The sequence below is a fragment of the Plecotus auritus genome, assembly GCF_963455305.1.
Source record: "Plecotus auritus genome assembly, chromosome: 4".
Taxonomy (NCBI): Eukaryota; Metazoa; Chordata; class Mammalia; order Chiroptera; family Vespertilionidae; genus Plecotus; species Plecotus auritus.
In genome coordinates, this window is record NC_137775.1 from 141371913 (window position 1) to 141391068 (window position 19156).

A 19156-nucleotide genomic window follows, 5' to 3' on the forward strand; every position below is an offset into this window, starting at 1 on the left:
AGTAATTAAGTTTCCTGGAGAAAATAAAGTAACCTTTTTATTTTAATCTGATTGGAATAATAGATATTTTGCCATGAACAATTAAGCTGATGATCTTCTTTCATAAATTAATTTTGTGAAGAAAATATTTTCACAGGGATTTTTAGAAAGGCTTTCTGATCTACCATATAGGATGGGACACTCTGTCAGCTAAAGATATCTTACAAGTGACTTCCTCTGATGTGTGATTGTTTAGGATTAAATTTGTGGAATGAACATTGTAAGATTGATGTACTTGAGATCCTGACACCAAATTGCATTTTAAAGCAGGGTTTATCACATTGCAAAGGCAAAAACAAAAGCCAGAATCAAAACCAGGCTCTTTTATGGTTAATCCATACTAAACCCAGTTTTGTACTTGAAAGAAAAATGTTATGGTAAAGATACAGGCCAACTACTTGAGAAGGAAGTTTTTCAGTAAACATTGCTACTACTTTTCAGACAGCTAACTGATTTTACTTTAGTTTTATTTTATTTTTAACCGCTTTATTGATTTTGAGAGAGAGAGAGAGAGAGAGAAAGGAGGAGAGGGAGAGAAAAAACTCACTTATTTGTTGATCTACTTATTTATGCGTTCATTGGCTAATTCTTATATGTAAGTGCCCTGACTAGGGATTGAACCTGCAACTTTGGTGTATCTAGATGACACTCTAAGTAGTTGAGCTATCCAGCCAGAGCTTGATTTTAATTTTAGAATAAGGTTTTACATTTGTATAGTAATTTCAGCACAAAAATAATTATATTTATCTATGTATATGTGTTATATATTTCATAGTTTGGAAATCATTTACTATTAGTTACTTTAGAGCAAGGAATTTCGATTTCCCCTGTTGAAATAAAATGTGCTCAAATATGTAATACTGAATTAAAATTTGAACATCCTAAAATGAATACCTGAGAGGTGATATTTGTAATGATATTTACCAGTATAATTTGTAATGATATTTATCAGTAAATACTACCTATATGTGACTATCTTCTAAGTTCCAAAAGGCCTTAATATTTTTCTTTAAAGTAGCATTCCTGTTTAATAGTATAAAGCAACCACTGGTTTATGCTTTTTCCATAAAGGACCACACAGTAAATAGTTAAGGCATTGCCAGTGAAACAGTCTCTGCAGCCACTATTTGTTTTACTCTGTCTTTGGCAATATGTAAACAAATGAGTGTGCCTGTAGTCCAATAAAACTTTATATGGACACTGAAATCTGAATTTTATATAATTTTTGCACATAATTTAACATTTTTCTTTTATTTATTTTTAATTATTAAAAATATGAGAATATTTTTTAGTTATCAGGCTGTACCAAAATGGACAGCAGCAGCCTGCATTTGGTCTGTAAGCTTTGGTTTGCAGACCTCAGACCAGAGCCTGGGAGACGTCATCAGCGTTTCATTGATTTACTCTCATTCCATTTTTTGATGCCTTTACCTGCTAGGCTTCTGTTTCTTTTGTGAAGCTGAAGTGTATCTTCAAATTACTTCTACCTGTGGATTCTACATTATTCTACCTGGAGCCGACTAAAACAAAATCACTTCCCTTGACATAGCATAGAACTTTAGAAGGTCAAAGAAAGCCATTCTGACCCTCATAAACTTCTCTGTCTCTTAGTGTTTCTTAAACTCCTTCCAGATATATATGTTCAGTGGCCATTCTTTGTATGCTCCTTAATTTTCTAATTATTCTTCATAAAATAAACATAAGTTAAACAGAAAATTTAAATTATTGTCTGTGTAATGGAGAGCTTGATAGGATTTTTGTTTTCCAAGATCTTTGTCCTAAGCAACAATGAAATGTGATTATTAGGGGTGGGAGTTGTTGATTTATTTTGTTATTTTTATTTATTTAAATATAACCTACTTCATTATAAAGATACCTTGTTGGCAAATGATCTGATAATTTACCATGCTTATTAGTGATCAATTAGCACAAATAACTATAAAAATAGTTAATTTCTATCAACTGTACTTTCCATATGTTCTTATTGAGAAAAATTAATAATACAAAAACAGTTTATAAAAAGAGCAACATTAGACAAATCATAAATCCATTTTATGATGGTAAAGGCTAGTAAAGCTAACTAGAAAGTAAGTTATTAAATTAAAATAATTCATTATTACCTTCCAAACAACTTTATTTACTTCATTCATTTTCCCAAGTACCACAATGGCACATTAATATTATCTCCTTAAATTGGTTTACATTATTCCTTACTTGGTTCAATGCAGAATAAAATACTTAAGATGTTAAATAAACATGAAATATCAATTGTAAGTAGTACTGAATTTCCTATATTAAGACATAACTAATTTTTACTTAAAAAGTTCTAACTGTTGATATTAAACATTGTTTAAAACTGAATCGTCTTAAGGAAATAAATTTACTTTTATTTTGTACTTTACAGGTTCTGGGTTGAACGATGGACAGTGGCATGAAGTTCGTTTCCTCGCTAAGGAAAATTTTGCTATTCTCACCATTGATGGAGATGAGGCATCAGCAGTTCGAACTAACAGTCCTCTTCAAGTGAAAACTGGAGAGAAGTACTTCTTTGGAGGTAAAAGACTGCCATTTTTTAAATCTTTTAACTAATACCTTGCTAAAAATAGAGTTTCAATGAAGTATGATTATGAAGTATTTATATTTGATTCAATGGACACAGTAGATATCAGGAAAATCAGTCATATCCCATTGTGTTAAAATAAGTGGCAAATTTGTTTCTTCATGATGAAGGTACTAAAATAACATCAGCATATTATTCTAGTCCAATTCATGTATAAAGCATGAGATTCTGAATCTACTCATTTTCATAATATTATATTCAAAAGTCCTTGAATTCTATATTCATCACCATACCTGTGTTATTACCCTAAAATATGGTGGCTTACACAGCAAGCATTATCTCACAATTACTCTAAATGAGGAAGTCAGGAATGGCTTAGCTGGGTTTCCTGACTCAGGAGGGTCTCTCATGAAGTCATACCCAAGCTATTGGGAGTGGTTACATCATTTGAAGCCTGGATTTGGCTGGGTGGTCTGCTTCCAAGAAGGCACACTCGCTTGGTTGACAGTCAGTGCTGGCTGTTGGCTGGGGAGCCTTAGTTCTCCTTCATGTGGCTCTGATCCTTCAAGAGGCCTCTGCTATAGGTGATTGGACTAAGAGGGAGGGAGCTGGAGAAGGCGGAGAAAGGGAGTAAAGGGAAGGAGAAGGGAAAGGAAAGCCACAAGCAAGAGAGAGTTTCCAAGATATAAGCCAAAGTTTTCTTACAATTCAATCTTGTAAATGATATCCTACATATACAGTTTATTAGAAACTAGAGGCTCAATGCAGGAAATTTGTGCAAGAGTAGGCCATCCTTCCCCTGGCTGCCGGCACTGGCTTGCTTCCCTCTGACACCCAGGACCCGGGCTTCCCTCCAGCCACCAGCAGGCACCTGGGACCTGGGCTTCCCTTGCAGTCCCTGCTTCAACTGGAAAGTCATCTGGTCTAATTAGCATATTATGCTTGTATTATTATAGATGAGTCCCTAAATCTAACACACACTTAAAGGAAGGGATCACACAAGGACAGAGGGGTTATTCAGACCATCCTAGAGATAGCCTACACATATCTTAGTTCTTAAGTAATGTAAAGATTAATAAGGAGGAGGATTCTCTTAATGATAAATTTTACTATATGTAAGAGAGTGTTGTAGCATAAACTATAAAGTTTTCTATGTTGAGGAATGCATCCTGGAAGAAAATGATTTTTTTTTTTTTATCATTAATGAAGTATGGCGACACCTTCTTTTAACATGCTAGGTTTTTTGTCTAGAGCAATATATCTTTTGTTAGGTTATTGCCTTTCTCATCTTAAATCATGCAATGTGAAATCTAAACAAATATGCTGTATCATTAGAAAAGGCTTTGGTTTAAACTTTAAAGATATATGTGCACATATATTTGCCTCTAAAATATAGCTATTAATATTCACATGTATATTTATCCGCTTATATAAAATAAGTTTATAGATCATTATATGTATCCATTTTTTTCTGATTATTAGAATAAGTCTACTTGAGAGCAGCCATCTCTTACAGGGGTGGGAAAAAGTAGGTTTACAGTTCATTGTGAGTATGTGAAACAGAGCTTATTTTTATATTATTATTTATCAATCATTGTTATTATTTATTTGTATTACAACTATAAATCTACTTCTGACACCCCTGTGTGTCTTGTTCCCAACTGAATCCCCAAGGTTCCAGGAATATAGTAGATGATGAATAAATAGTTATGAATTAATTAGTAAATTCTGAAAAATAGGTGACACATGCATTTTATTCCCTGTTATTAAAAGAAGAAATAGAAGTCCCAGGAGCGTTACTGAGTTTGTAGCAGTACCTGGACTCCAGATCTCTGACTCCTGTACCAGGGAGTGTCTCCCTCTGTCTCATGGTGTGATGATGAGTGACAACTCAGAGACAGAAGTCCTGACCTAGACCTCTGCATCTGTAATCTTTCATGGCATTTATTGGAAATTAAAATAAAACTACCAAAGTTTAAAAAGGCTCATCATAAATAGTTAATGAGTGGATGAAAGTTAGACAAAAATGTCTTATTGATGTGAGAAAAAGCAGCCCAATAGCCCAATTGGTTTTCCTCCAAAGAGATAGTTGATATGATGGGCTTTTGGCCAACAGTTGTTATTGTTGTCATAGAAAATGGATCACTATAGTCAGTTGGAAAGCTGTTGACAATTCCTACCCATCCAAGTGCCAGTGGAATATCTTTGTCTGTGGATGAGCTTGCTGATCGTCTAAGGCCCGTTTTGATCTATTTCCATCTAGATGGGTAAGCAAACAACTATAACCACAAATTTATGGCACAGAGTTTATAGGAGATGAGGGCTTTATAGATTGCCACTTACTTTACTAATTTTGGTTTTCAAACTGAGCAGTCTGCAGCATATTTCTTCCCTCTTGGATTGCTGATGTTCCATTGAGAAAAGTTGTCAGCAAATGGTTTTGATGCTTCCTTGGTTATGTCTTCATTAGCTGAGTCCTCAGGGTATGTAGAAATCACTAGGGGAACTCCTTACAATTCAAGTTCTCAGGCCCTGCCCCTAGAACATGACAATGCAAGATGCTGAGAAAGTAAAGAATTCTAAACCTCAAGTGATTCTGACACCACTGATCTAAGGAAGAGAATTGTAGATTGACCTCAGCCAAGTTGAACCCACATTGTTTTAGATTCTTTTTGAAAGACAACATCAACCAGTGATAAGTGAGATAGGTAAGAAATAGCTACTTTTTAAATAGCTTTGGCACCTTAAAACAGTGAAATAAAGTCAGAGTCCAAGGTCTAAGGCACAGGTAGATTTTTATTAAATGAATTAGTGACCTGGTGCATGATATTCATGCACATTAAAAGGGAATTAATTAGAGGAAATATTTTAATATTGCTATTTGCCCTTTCTCTATAATGGAAGTGTCAGAGATGAAAGAAAATTAGTAAAATGTATATGAAAATCTTCCTCTTGTCCGTGTCTGGGGCGCACCATGGGAACCAGAGTCAAGTCCCCGCTCACCCACGTGCACCTCGAAATCACACAAGACCCAGACCCAGATGGCCCCACCCCCATTTGGCTAAATCCAGACCCAGCTGGCCCCACCCCTGTCAAGCCCCGCCTGGTGGGGAGTCCGGCCTCAGGTCACCTGGCCTGGTGCTGGGGGGCACAGCCTGAGGTCCCCCAGCCTAGGCCAGGGGGCATGCCTTGAAGTCCCCTGGCCCAGGCCAGTGGGCATGGCCTGAGGTCCCCTGTCAAGCCCCACCAGGCGGGGGGTGCAGTCTCAGGTCCCCCAGCCCCGCGCCAGGGCAGGGGGGTGGGGCACGGCCTGAGGTCTCCTGTCAAGCCCTGCCTGGCGGGGGATGCAGCCTGAGGTCCACCGTCAAGCCCTGCTGGGCAGGGGGCATGGCCTGAGGTCCCCTAGCCTGGCACAGGGGTGGGGGGTGCATCCTGAAGTCCCCCGGCCTGGCACCGGGGTGGGGCGTGCAGCCTGAGGTCCCCTGTCAAGCCCCACCAGGCAGGGGACGCAGCCTCAGGTCCCTGCTGATTGCTAGTTAAGGCTCATTACAGGAACTTGGCCTCCACTGTGGGTGCAGCTATCTTGTTATGGCATGATGGTCAATTTGCATATTCTCTCATTATTAGATAGGATAATTGTAGCAAGTTGGCACAACATTGTTGATACACATCTATAGTAATAAAAGGGTAGTATGCAAATTGGTCAGGACATCCTCACAGTAATAACCGAATAGCAGGTTGCGTGGGGCAACCAGGCTGGCAGAAGGTTAGTGAGGGACTACCAAACGACTGAACAGCAGGCTGCATGGGGCAACCAGGCCAGCAGGGGGGTTAGTGAGGGATGACCAAACAACAGAACAGCAGGCTGGGTGGGGCAACCAGGCTGGCAGGTGGGTTAGTGAGGGGTGACCAAAGGACCAAACAGCAGGCTGCATGAGGTGACCAGGCCAGCAGCAGGGGGCAGTGAGGGGTGACCAGGCTGGCAGAGGGGGGCATTCAGGGGTGACCAGGCTGGCAGGGGGGGCAGTTGGCAGCAACCAGGCCGGCAGGGGGGGCAGTGAGGGGTGACCAGGCCAGCAGGGGGGGCGCAGTTGGGGGTGACCAGGCCGGCAGGGGGGGGTAGTTGGGGGCAACCAGGCTGGCAGGGGGGGCAGTTGGTGACCAGGCCAGCAGGGGGGCATTTGGGGGCGAACAGGCTGGCAGGGGGGTAGTTAGGGGCAATCAGACGGGCAGGCAGGTGAGCAGTTAGGAGCCAGCAGTCCTGGATTGTGAGTGGGATGTCTGACTGCTGGTTTAGGCCCGATCTTCAGGACTTCCCCCGAGGGGTCCCGGATTGGAGAGGGTGCAGGCTGGGCTGAGGGGACCCCCCTCCCTTGCACTAATTTTATGCACCGGGCCTCTAGTGCTTCTATAATATCAGTGAAGTCCTAGCTCTCTGACTTGAATAACATGTTCTCTTTGGCAGCTGTAGCATAGTTCTGGAAGCAAGATTTTGCTACACTCAGAGTTGGGCCACAGCAAGCCTCCCAACCTAGTGGCTGGCACAGGATCACTAAGTGATCCAGACTCTAGAGCCTTCTCCAAGGCTCAGGTCGCAGGCCTCACAGGGGTCTTACATCATCTTACACGGGCTGCAGGTGTCTTGAAAAGATATTTTGCCAAACTACATATCCTTAATACCTTTAATTTCACCACTGAGATCTCTTTTCTCATGTCATCTAACATTTTTGCTGACATTCAAACACTAATTTCATCAAAGAAAACCCAACCTGGCATTCAGTGAGTTGCTTAGAGGAAGAGAGCAGAAATCCTGGTTTCTGAAACAATGCTCAGGACCACCTCTGGCACGTGGCTTCCCGATTGAAACACTGGCTGCCTCTGGGCTGTAACTTGAAACACACACAACTACACAAGTTCATACCATTTATGCTGAAAATGTTAAAATAAGTCACAGATGTTCTAATGAAAGCATCTTAGGAAACATTAATATAGTGGGATGAAATATCAACTTTGTTCCAAAAAAATAAATGAGCTTTGAATGGTGCACACTTGATTTTGGATCCTGGCTTCACTTTAGTTGATAGATAAGTTTAATAATTTGTCCTACTTTCTTCAACTATTAAAAGGCAGTAGAATCTGCTTTGTGACATTACCCAGCATGACCTGTTAAACCCAAGGCCTGGCCCTAGGGATGCTAAATAATGACTGCCTTTCCAATTTATCTTGAGACTTTAACTCACAAAGAGACAACACTTCCCCACCCCCAGGGAAGATTCCAGATTTCACACTCTGTGCTTATCCAAAGCCTCACCAACTTCTCCACTACTCAAAGCTTTTCCTCATTAAACACAAATTGTTTTCCTGATAGCTGAAAGTTTTACTTAAAGGTCTCCTGCCCTCATGTACTTAGTGACAGCTAAAACACATCCCTGCTTTGGTTGTTTTGAATTTAAGTCCTAGTCATGCATCTGCTTTTGCATGGACTGCCCCGCTGTTTCACACCCCTGTGAGGATTTATCTCCTGTGCCTGCTCCACACTAATCCCAGGAAGGTCTTGGTTCTCCTCTGTAACATTCATGATCAGATATTTCAGTTTTTTGGCTTGTTCTTTCCTGGGAATAAACAGAAAAAGAAAGTTTAGGGTATTTCTTCAGCAAAAGATACTTTACATGTTTTAACTCTTCCTCTACTGCTCAACTGGAATTCCTTTTCTTAACACTTTATTAACTTTAATAATAAAATAATAATAAAATAATTAATTTATGTATTAACTGCTTGCTTGGTAATAAGTTTTCTGATCTTGGCCCAGGGCCATGGTAATAGGAGAGTGGAAAGATTTTTAAATTTCTAAATTGTCTTAGGATTGGCATTTTTTATTATCCCTGTTGTTTTCATTTAAAAAGAGGAGAGGTAAGAAGTTCCAGAGCCAGTCTTATTGGAAGGGAGTTGTAAGGAACACAGTGGGAGGTGGCAGCTCTGAAGAAAGTGCCAATCCTTGCCCAGCTAGCCTGGCTCAGTGGTTGAGCATTGACCTATAAACCAGGAGGTGACGGTTCAATTCCCAGTCAGGGCATATGCCTGGGTTGTGGGCTCAGTCCCCAGTATGGGGCGTGCAGGAGGCAACCAATCAATGATTCTCTCTCATCCTTGATGTTTCTCTCTCTCTCCCTCTCCCTTCCTCTCTGAAATCAATAAAGATATATTAAAAAAAATTAAAAGATCACATCCCTTTCCAGTTACACATCTAAACTCACCAGTGCAGAGCCCTTTAATCCCACTGAATAGAGTTAGTAATTACAGGTACAAGAGGCCAGAGGATTTCTTATCCCCACCTGGACTGTCAGTTTATGCCACTTGTGCCTTTCCCCAATAAACTTTAGGTCAGAGAGACTGATTGTGCTGGCCTACAACAGCTGACCTTATCAAAATCAGGGATAAGATTTCATTATTATGGCAGATATAACTTTTCAGGATCTTGAAGATAAAAATAATTGTTTATTGGATCAGGTTCCATGTTTTATCTGAGTGCAATATATGTGTATGACTAAGGGGTAGCAGAGCCAGGGTTTAAGTAATTTCATTTACTAAATATTTACTGAAATGTGGCAATATTATTTATGCTGAAGCCGTAAACCAGTAAAAAAAAAAAAAAAAAAAGAAAAGAAAAAAACTTGCTCTCAGAAGGTTACATTCCAGTAGAGATAACTAACACATTCATAAATTGAGTCTATTCAGGAGACAGTGAATGAGGGGAGGGGAGGGGAAGTTCTTGGGGAAGGGGTTGATAAGGATTGCCATTCAAAATCATGTGTCAGGGAAAGCCCCAATAAAGGTGGGATTTGAGCAAAGAGCTCAAGGGGGTGAGGAAACAGATTTGGATGAGCTAGGGGTAGGGGCAACCCTGGAGGAGGGAAAGGAAGTATGACATGATGTGAAGCTGAGGAGCCTGTGGGGAGTGTGAATGTAGGGGTCTGGCAGGGCTCTGGGAATATGAGTAGGCAGAGGTGGGATTGTGAAGTCTTTGACTCAGTGATATGGAAAGTCAAGTCCAGACCAGCCTGGCATCAGATAAAAGAAGTTAGTCTACAAAAGCACTCAGAATCAGGAAGATCTTCTAATGAGAGGGCTGGGACAGGTTTGGAAACCAAGGGGCAGGTGGTAGTAATAGATACCACTTATTGCACATTCACTTTTTCCCCCATTTTTATTGAGGTACATTTGATAACTAAAAACTGTATGTATTTTTAAAAAATAAAATAAAAGGACCTATCAACCACTGTTTTGAAAAAAGACCACTAGGTTATAGCCGGGTGAGGGCCATATGTGGGGGCTGGGTGGGGGAACAATCAATTCTGAAAATATTTTTGGAAGTCAAGCCAGCAGGACTTGCCCACAGTGGGATATGGGCTGTGCCATAGGAAAAGGAATCAAGAATAACACCAGTCTACCTGATAAAAAGCCTCGGGCTTTCCCTTCCCACCATTCCACACTTCCTCCTTCCCCTTCTAAACTTTGGGGTCCATTTGCCTCCTTCCCCTTCTAAACTTTGGGGTCCAGTTGCCTCCTTCCCCTTCTAAACTTTGGGGTCCAGTTGCCTCCTTCCCCTTCTAAACTTTGGGGTCCAGTTGCCTCCTTCCCCTTCTAAACTTTGTGGTCCAGTTGCCTCCTTCCCCTTCTAAACTTTGGGGTCCAGTTGCCAGTGTTTCCCTAAAGATTGCTTCCAACCTGTGCATCATAAACTACTGAATGTGTTGTCCATGCAGGAACCTGTCGTTCCTCCTCGGAAACTATGAGGATCATGAACCACCCCCACTCCACATACACACACACACTCACTCTCACTCTCACTCTCACTCTTACTCTCACAGTGTGTGCTTTTTACTGCACCACGCATGGATATATCAGGGTCAAGAGTCTACTGATTTAAACCACCTCAGGTAAACTAAAATTCCAATAAGTCTCTGATTTGGGGACTACACCGCCATTCGGAAAGGCAACTGGAGAATACTGACTCAAAGCATAAAATCAATGGCCTCTTGAAATACTAGTTCACATATAACCTCCTAGTGCCTAGACTTCCAGCTTGAAAGTATGTTCTGATTATAATCTTTTCTTCTTGGTCTTCTTTCCATCCATGGTCCAACTCTACTGAGACTGGAGGGGGTTAAGAGATAAACTATTAACTGCCTTTTGAGAAATAAAATGGAAGTTAACCATTACCTACATTTACATAGTGCTGGATATCATTTATTATTATTTAAATAGGCGGGTGCCCCATATTCTGTATAATTTGCCTCTCTTTGAAATACTAATTTAATATTAATGGTAGAGTCACTTTTTCTGACCAACTATTTATTAAATTTTAAAATGAGAAATGAGGAAATCAGAAGTTAGAGATTCCTGTAAATTGTTAATAGTGTATTTGATGTGGATTGGCTAATGTTATGTAAGCATTGGAATTCATTTGTCTTTTATTGCTTTTGAACCCATCAATTAATTTTTTGTTCATATTGATTTTTATTGTTCTTTTACTATTTCACCCTGGCTCATTATTAAATGTGATTTTTCCCTCCTTTTTTTTTGGCTAGAGGGGTTTGGTCTTCCCTTATTGTAGTGAGTTAACCAGTAACTCTTTCTCAATTATTGGTTTCTGAAACAGAATTTGATTGTACATAAACAAATGCATGCTCATTTAAATATTCAGATCAGTATTTGCTATTCTATCCAAATTCTTTCTCCACTTAAAAAAATGCAATTTAAAACTATTTCTTTCCATTACAGGAACACTAACAAGGAGAAATGTTTCTCTCTCAGTCCAATTCCCAAAGAACTTTTGGTTGTTTTAGTTTATTTTCCAATTATGTGCATAAAAGAAAAGGGCAAAAAGAGGAAGGGAATTGCACAATGAAATTGAATACATTAACCTCATCTGAAAGGAAAGTATTCATTATGTAGTTCCCAATTCCAAGGACCATTTTACATCTCCAATAAATAAAATTTGACTAAAGCTATGATTTTGGCTAATTCTCACTAGAATTATTGTGATATTCTATATGCCTTTGCCTTTTTCCTATGACTAGCTTGAATTGGGAATATTCAAATTTAAGACAGAAGTTTAAGTAGTTTTTCAAATAAAAAAAATCATGAAATTATGAAAACTTTGACTTGCAAGAATTGTCTTAACCCCGTGGTTGTTTATCCTTGCATACTCTGCTTTCTTGCGTCTTTATATTAATTTTTCTACTTTAAAAACTCTGGACTGAGAGAACATAATGTTCTGAGTGTGGAAATAATATAGATATCCCTACAAAGATATGAGTTAAATATGATTTCTCTGTGTGCATCCTTTAGGAATTATCTTCCAAATCTGAATGCTCTGAAGTTGAAAAAAATTGACCAAATTTTAAAATTGACTTGTGTATTTGGTGCAAATGTGTAATATATGTCAAGTTTTTACTTGTAGAACATAACTATTTATCCTCCTCATTCCATCTAGTTAATTTTATAATGCTTTACCCAAAAAATGAAGCAATTTATACTTTCCCTTTTCATGAGTAATGCTTCAGTTCGATGCTGTAAAGATCAGAGGTTAAGACAATTACTTTGGAAAGTATTGGGCACAATAACTCTGAAGGATAATGAGGTGAAAGAGAAGGAGTTGGTCTTACACCTGAGGAAGAAAGAGGGAAGGACAAAGATTGCATAGGACCCAAGATTATATCTGTGCTGAGATAGTGCTGGTTGGCCATGGTCCACAAAAATTACTTGTTAGAAACCTATGTCAGATAGAAATGGTCTGACTCAGGTTCTCTTGCCATGTTGAGTAATTGACTGGTGCAGGGTGGGGGAATATGGGCTCAGCAGGAGGGCATCTATGGATTCTAAATAGACCAGCCAACTGTGACCCTCAAAGAGGAGGGAGATGTGACCTGTAGCCCTTGTTGGCCACCAAAAGTTATTGGGTAATGATACAAATAAGAGAAAATAAATGATCTAGGAAGTTCTTTCATAGCAATTCTTTATAAAGCAGAGAAGTTTGTTGTGGTGGTTGTTTTCTAATAAAAGTGGTATTTCTGTTTACATTTCTGATTCGCCTTGGCTGAATGAATAGAAGAAATTATCTTAAAGTATTGATTTTTAAAAATTGCTGAAAATTCAAATAATAATATGTGCAGAAATGGAATCCAGTGTCCACAATTGGGCTCATCTGCTATCGTTTATTTTTGTTTGCCTGTTTTGTTTTTCCTTTAGGTAGTCAATTATTTATATGTAAACTTCTTCCTTTGAACTAGGAAATAAGTTTTTTCTGAGTGTGTGACTCCTCCCCACCCCCCAACCCCCACTGCATTGTTGAGTTTTTAAAGAAGATCGCAGACTTTAAAATAAGCATTTTTTCAGTCTGGCTCATCCACTAACTAATCAAATAAAATCTTTGCTAAAATCTCACTTTTTTAAAAATTAACATTTTGGCAGGAGTTTGCAGCAGGGGGAGGGGGGGACGCTGGAGGTCCTGCTTGCCCAGCTCAGTAACCAGCTATCCCTCAAATAATTAAGAATTATTATCCACTCTCCAAGGAAATTTTATAGTAATTGGGAATTTATAACTCTCTGGCCTTTAAGGCTCTAAAAAAGGATGAATCTCTAGTAGGGAAATTCTGAGTCTTTTTCAGAATAGAGTGGGGAGGAGGATTTGAGGAATTAGGACAAAACCTTCCTAGGTGTTCAAGTCAGATGTATTCAGAGTCTGGCCCTAATATATATAATTTTTTTTAGCATTTTCACACATTTTCCATCAAAATATCCCTAAGGCTCTCCAATATCTGGCTCTTCTGATCTCCCTTCCCTGCAGTTAAACATAATGAGTGCAGAAAATGCTACAGCAACTCCTCCAGCAAACCTGATCTGTAGCTACAGACAGGTTCTCTAGCTCTGTTTCACAAAATGCCTGAGGTTGGGAAGAGAGGCCTCCTGTGCTTTCTCAGACCCTTACTGGATAAAAGAGTGTGCACATATGAAATTTGAATGAGGATGTTCTCTGCCAGCGGTGGACCATGTGAAATTCCTACTGGGGAAAATCTAGATGTCTCAGAACATCTCCAATAAAACAAAATCCTTTAATACCATCAGAATTTTTTCCCATTATTCATGGCTATTGCACAAACTAAGTGATGTGCCTTGAATTCAATAGGTATACATGGTTTTAGGTTTAATATTTAAAAGAAAATAATTTGTGGAATGTAAAAGGAGAATGGCTCTTAGAATACCTATAGTTAATGCTATATGTGGAAATAATGTTTGAGAAAGATCCAAAGGAAGAGAAATGTCAGTTGGTCTTCAGGGTGGAATTCAGAGTGAGCAGACTGAATGAAGCAGGGAGGTGATGCCTGCTATATGGACACTCAGAAGTAGAAGTAATTTTGTTACTTGCCAAGCTAGTGCAAAAGTTAACCACTGATTCAAAGACTGTTAGGTAGAGATCTGTGTATTTGCTAAGATAATGCATGTTTTTGAACAAACTCCTGTACCTTCATACACATAAGGATTTTCTAGGGCTCCTCTTTGAAAAGAGTGCTAGGCTCATCCTTAGTGAAAATTTGATCCAGTAGGTCTGAGGTAGGGCCAATGCATTTTAATCAAGCATCCAGGTGACTTATTTTCTGTTTATTTGTTTTTTATAAACTATTTATTGAGATATAATTCACATAGCACAAAATTCACTTTTTACAGTGTAAAATTTAGTGGTTTTTAGTATTTTTGCAGAGATGTGTAACCACCATCACAATCTAATTTTAGGTCATTTTTCTGATTCTAAGTGGAAAGCTCAGGCTCATTAGGAGTCCCTCCACATTCTCCTACAATAGCCCCCAGCCCTAGGCAACCCTTAATCTATTTTCTGTCTATAGGTTTGCCAATTCTGGACATTTTATAAAAATTGAAACACATTATAGGTTCTTTTTTTTTTACTGGCTTCTTTCAATTAGCATATTGTTTTCAAGGTCTATTCAATTGTAGCATTATTAACAGTACGTTATTACTATTTATCTGCAAATAATATTCCGTTGTATGGATATACTACATTATACTTATCCATTCACCAATTGATGGACCTTTGGGTTGCTTCCACTCTTTGGCAATTAAGAATAATGCTGCCATGAATATTTGTGTACAATTTTTTGGCATGCACATCTGTCCTTCTTTCTCTTGAGTATAAACCTAGGAGTGGTAGTCCTGAGTCACATGATAATTCTATGTTTAATATCTTAAGAAACTGATGAACTATTTGCTGGGTGATCTCAATGCCTTGGTTCCCTGTCCACGCTTTGAGAAACACTAATTTAGGCAATAATTTGGGTATCAGTATGCAAAAGGAAAATAGATAATTGTTGGATTCTAAGAATGAAAATCCTGGATTCCATAAAATGACATTAAAAATAATAAAGTGCTGGATAATGACGTGAGGTGAATGTCATTAAGTGGAAAGTTAGAAATACAGAAAGAAAAAATTAGGGAGGAAACAAAAGATCTCCAAAATTAAAAAAAGATGCTCTTGTTAGGTGATGATATGGAGAAAGAAAAGCAGGAAGAATAAAGTGTATCTTAGTAAGATTTATTTATAAAAACAAAGGAAATTTTTAAAACATGATTGAATTTCAAAAGGGTATCATGGAGAGTATAAGACCTGAATTAAATTACCTAAAAACAAAACAAGAAGCATAAAAGTAAGGGAATGGGAGGGAAATAATAAAATTTGTTAGGATTATTAAACTACCAATGGACAAAGTAAGAATCTCTTAACATAACACAGTATTTGAATGTATTTTTATTATTAAAGTCACTAATAGTTTTTTAAACTAACAAAATATGTTTTTTGCCCATTGGTTTTGCTTTCTGGAATAGGACATCCACAAACATGGTGTCTCTGTTTAATAAAAGAAGCCTCCTTACTGTATCAAGAATTTCACAATTTTTAGTTAATCATGCTCCTTCTATTTAAAAAAAAATTAAGTGCACATTTTCATTGTTGGGGAAGTTAATCCTGAGGATATGTCAATAATATAATAAATAGTAATAACAATTAAATGCATTTTCCCATTTTTTTATTCTTCAAGTGAGACCAACCCAGAATCTCATTAGTTATTGCACCCAGCTCAAATCCAATTCTCTGAATGATGTGTAGCACTCTCTATTAGGTCAAGATTTGTTTCTTTGTGGTCTGGTGCCCTGATAACTGCAGTACACACTCTTCTTTTGAAGATAAATGCAGGAGAATCATACAGCCATCACTGGTCCATAGCAATTTTTAAATCTTGCTAGGCAGAAAGAGCAAAGGGTATTTTTTTCAGCAAGAGCAGAGTATTTTATTCCAATGCCCTCTGTGATCCATGGTTTCACTCTCTGAGAGGTCCCTCCTATTCCATTGTCCTGCATAGCCTTATCTAGAAAGGTCATTCAGATTGTGCCCTTCTGGTGGGTCCCATCCTTTCATAGCTGAATCCTGCTGAGACAGATATAATTCCTAAAACTGCTTTAGTCATGCGACTTTGTAGGCCTTGTTTGTGGTTTCCATGTCAATATAATTCCCTCAGAAATATTGTAGTCTTCTATTTTTTTAAGATAGGTCTGTGTGCAAGTAACCACATGCAAATATCTGTTTTTTGATGTGTTTTAAGCTTCCCTATATTCTGCCAATTCCCAATGGAGGTATTCCCATTTGAGTATTCCCTAATATTAAAAAGTTCAGTTGGCACCTGATTTGCCTTCCAAGGAACAGCCATCAACAGTATGTCCAAATATTTTGCTACAAATAATGAAGGCCCCAGCTTTCTAAGCCTGTAATATCCCAGGCATCGGGGCCTAGTGTCTACTACAGGCAATTCCATAAACTTTTTAGGTTCTTTCTCGCATAGCACCCTATTTTTAAATATTACCAAATATGGTACTAGTTTGAATCAGGTTCAACTCTGAGTGACAGAGATAGCAATGGAAAAGTAGAGTTTTCCTTCTGTCTTCCATAAAAGAAGGTGTACGTCAACTCTAAAGGCTATTACAGTGGAGGAGAGTCAGGCTTCTCTCTTCCATCCTTAGCAACTAGTATTTGCCTTTGAGCCCAAATGGCAGTTTAAACTCCAGATACTCTACCTAATTCGAGGCAGAAGCCAGGAGAAGAGAATGAGAGGTGCTGTCCCACCTCTTTTAAGGCCACTCCCTTGAAGTCTCATATTCTATACAAAACACCTCATTGGCTGGAACTCACATGGTCACAGGGAGATTGGGTGACCAAGTGCCCAGTTCAATGTCAGTATCTATGCAAGAAGGGGAAAATAAATATTGGAGGGTAATTAGAAATCTGTGTAACAACTCCCCTATTTAACATTAAGCAGTTGATATTATCTTCAAATTTGATTATAGTCTGTGCACCCAATTTTACTTAATTAAATGGCATCCAATATTCTTATTTGCTCCTTGGGCAACTTTTGAAAATCTGTATATGGTTGCTTAACCTAAGAATATTGAATTTGGGAAATATATTTAAGTGGATTCACTTCCTTTCCAAGTTTTTAATTATCCATCATGCCATCCTAAACCTTTTTATAACAAATAATTTAGAGTGGTTAAATTAAATAGTTTTTAAAAAGCATAGAATATTCTCTAATCATGCATGTATTTATATCTCTCTGCCATTTCCAATCTTATTTCTATTCCCCACAAAAAGCCTGATTCAATACATTTCTTGGTCTTAAATTAAGTGAGATTTTTTATTTATGCATTTCTTACTAGAAATTACTGAAATTAATGTTGATTATTATTATTCAAAAGCTTTTCTCTTTAGCTCCGAAGGTAAATGATTGTTCCTTTCTTAATTTGTATATGGTAGAGCTGCAAGGAAAAGGAGAAATGTGATCATGATGGTTTAATCTGGAGAAATAGAAATTTGGAGGCCAGAACAACTACCTTTGGGTTCACTAAACTTTCTATAACTTAAAAAGTGAGGGGGGAGAAACCAAGATGGTGGCATAGGTAATCACCTATACTTGCTGCCTCTCACAACCACATCAAAAGCACAACTAAATGGCAGAACAATACCACCTAAAACCGCGGGAAAGCTGGCTGAGTGGAAATTCCACAACTAGAGAGGTGAAGAAAGCTCATTGAGACCGGTAAGAGGTGCGGAGGCGTGGAAAGCGCTGCAGCTGGATGTGCTGCTTTTTAAACCAGGAGATACAAGCTCCCACTTGCTCTGAACTCCAGTTCCGGGCAAGACTCTGGGGGACCCAGGCACATACGGGGTGAAACTGGACTGTCTGGCATCGGGACAGGAACGCGAGGGCGGCTTACTCTTAGAGGTGCTCACAGCGATCATTGTTCCTGCATAGGGGTGCAGGACGCGGAGAACTTGGGACTTCTCTGGTTCAGGGCAGCCATCGCTATTTGCTTCGCCCTGGTGATTCCCAGATACCCAACCCCTCCCAATTTATAATCCCACTCAAGCTAAAACAAAACAAAAACAAACTGCAGCTGGGTCAGAGAGCCCCAGAGATTCCAAAAGTAGACCCACTTCCTGGCAGCAGCAGCAGCCTTGCTTCACAGCTGGGCCTTGTCTGGGAACTTCCAAACGCCATACAAAGAGGAGGAATCTGCAGATGTCTCTGTAGCTCCTGCTGGGCAGCCCTAGACAGTGGCTGACCTTGCACCTCCTTGGAGATCCAAGAGCCAGTGTACCCAGTGGTCAGAGTGAGACCATTGCAGATTACAACTCTTCACATCCATAAGAGACACACTCAAGGGGCAGACCCAGTGAGCACCAAAGCCCTACTGAAGCAAGTCCTACCCCATAAGGGTGTCTCCTGTGCAACAGATCCTCCACTATAGACATAGCTGGTCACAGCCAACTGGCCTGGATATTAACTCCTCCCAGTGATACCAACAGCAATCAAGGGTTAACTACAACAAAACTGGGCAAACAGCCCACAAAGGAGTGCACCTAGAGCCTCTACCTCAGGTGACTGGGGAGGCTGAGCCACTGGGCCCTAGAGGACACCAACCACACAAGGCCACTCTGTCAACTCAAGGAGACTTAGCAGTTACCCAGTACATAGAAACAAACACAGGGAAGCAGCCAAAATGCAGAGACAAAGAAACAAGTCACAAATGAAAGAAATTTATGAAATCAAAATACTGGATATAGAGTTCAAAACCACAGTTATAAGGTTACTCAAGAATCTTCTAGAAACCTCCAAGAAATTTAGTGAGACCCTCAAGGATATGAAAAAGGACCAATCAGAAATCAAGCATACACTGACTGAAATAAAGAATAATATACAGAGATCCAACAGCAGACTAGAGGATCCCAAGAATCAAGTCAAAGATTTGAAATACGAAGAAGCAAAAAACACCCAACCAGAAAAGAAAAAAGAATCCAAAAATATGAAGATAGTGTAAGGAGCCTCTGGGACAACTTCAAGCATACCAACATCTGAATTATGGGGGTGCCAGAAGAAGAGAAAGAGCAAGATATTGAAAACCTATTTGAAGAAATATGACAGAAAACTTCCCATA

At 39.1% G+C, this 19156-nt stretch overlaps 1 protein-coding gene across 1 annotated transcript in view; it reads left to right on the top strand.

Annotated features, from left to right (window-relative positions):
- CNTNAP2 (contactin associated protein 2) overlaps nucleotides 1-19156 on the top strand; it is a 1915008-nt gene that overhangs the window by 997673 nt on the left and 898179 nt on the right. The window contains exon 9 of the mRNA XM_080666270.1: nucleotides 2444-2593. Within this exon, the coding sequence (XP_080522396.1) occupies nucleotides 2444-2593 (150 nt within the window). The remainder of the gene's footprint in view (nucleotides 1-2443; nucleotides 2594-19156) is intronic.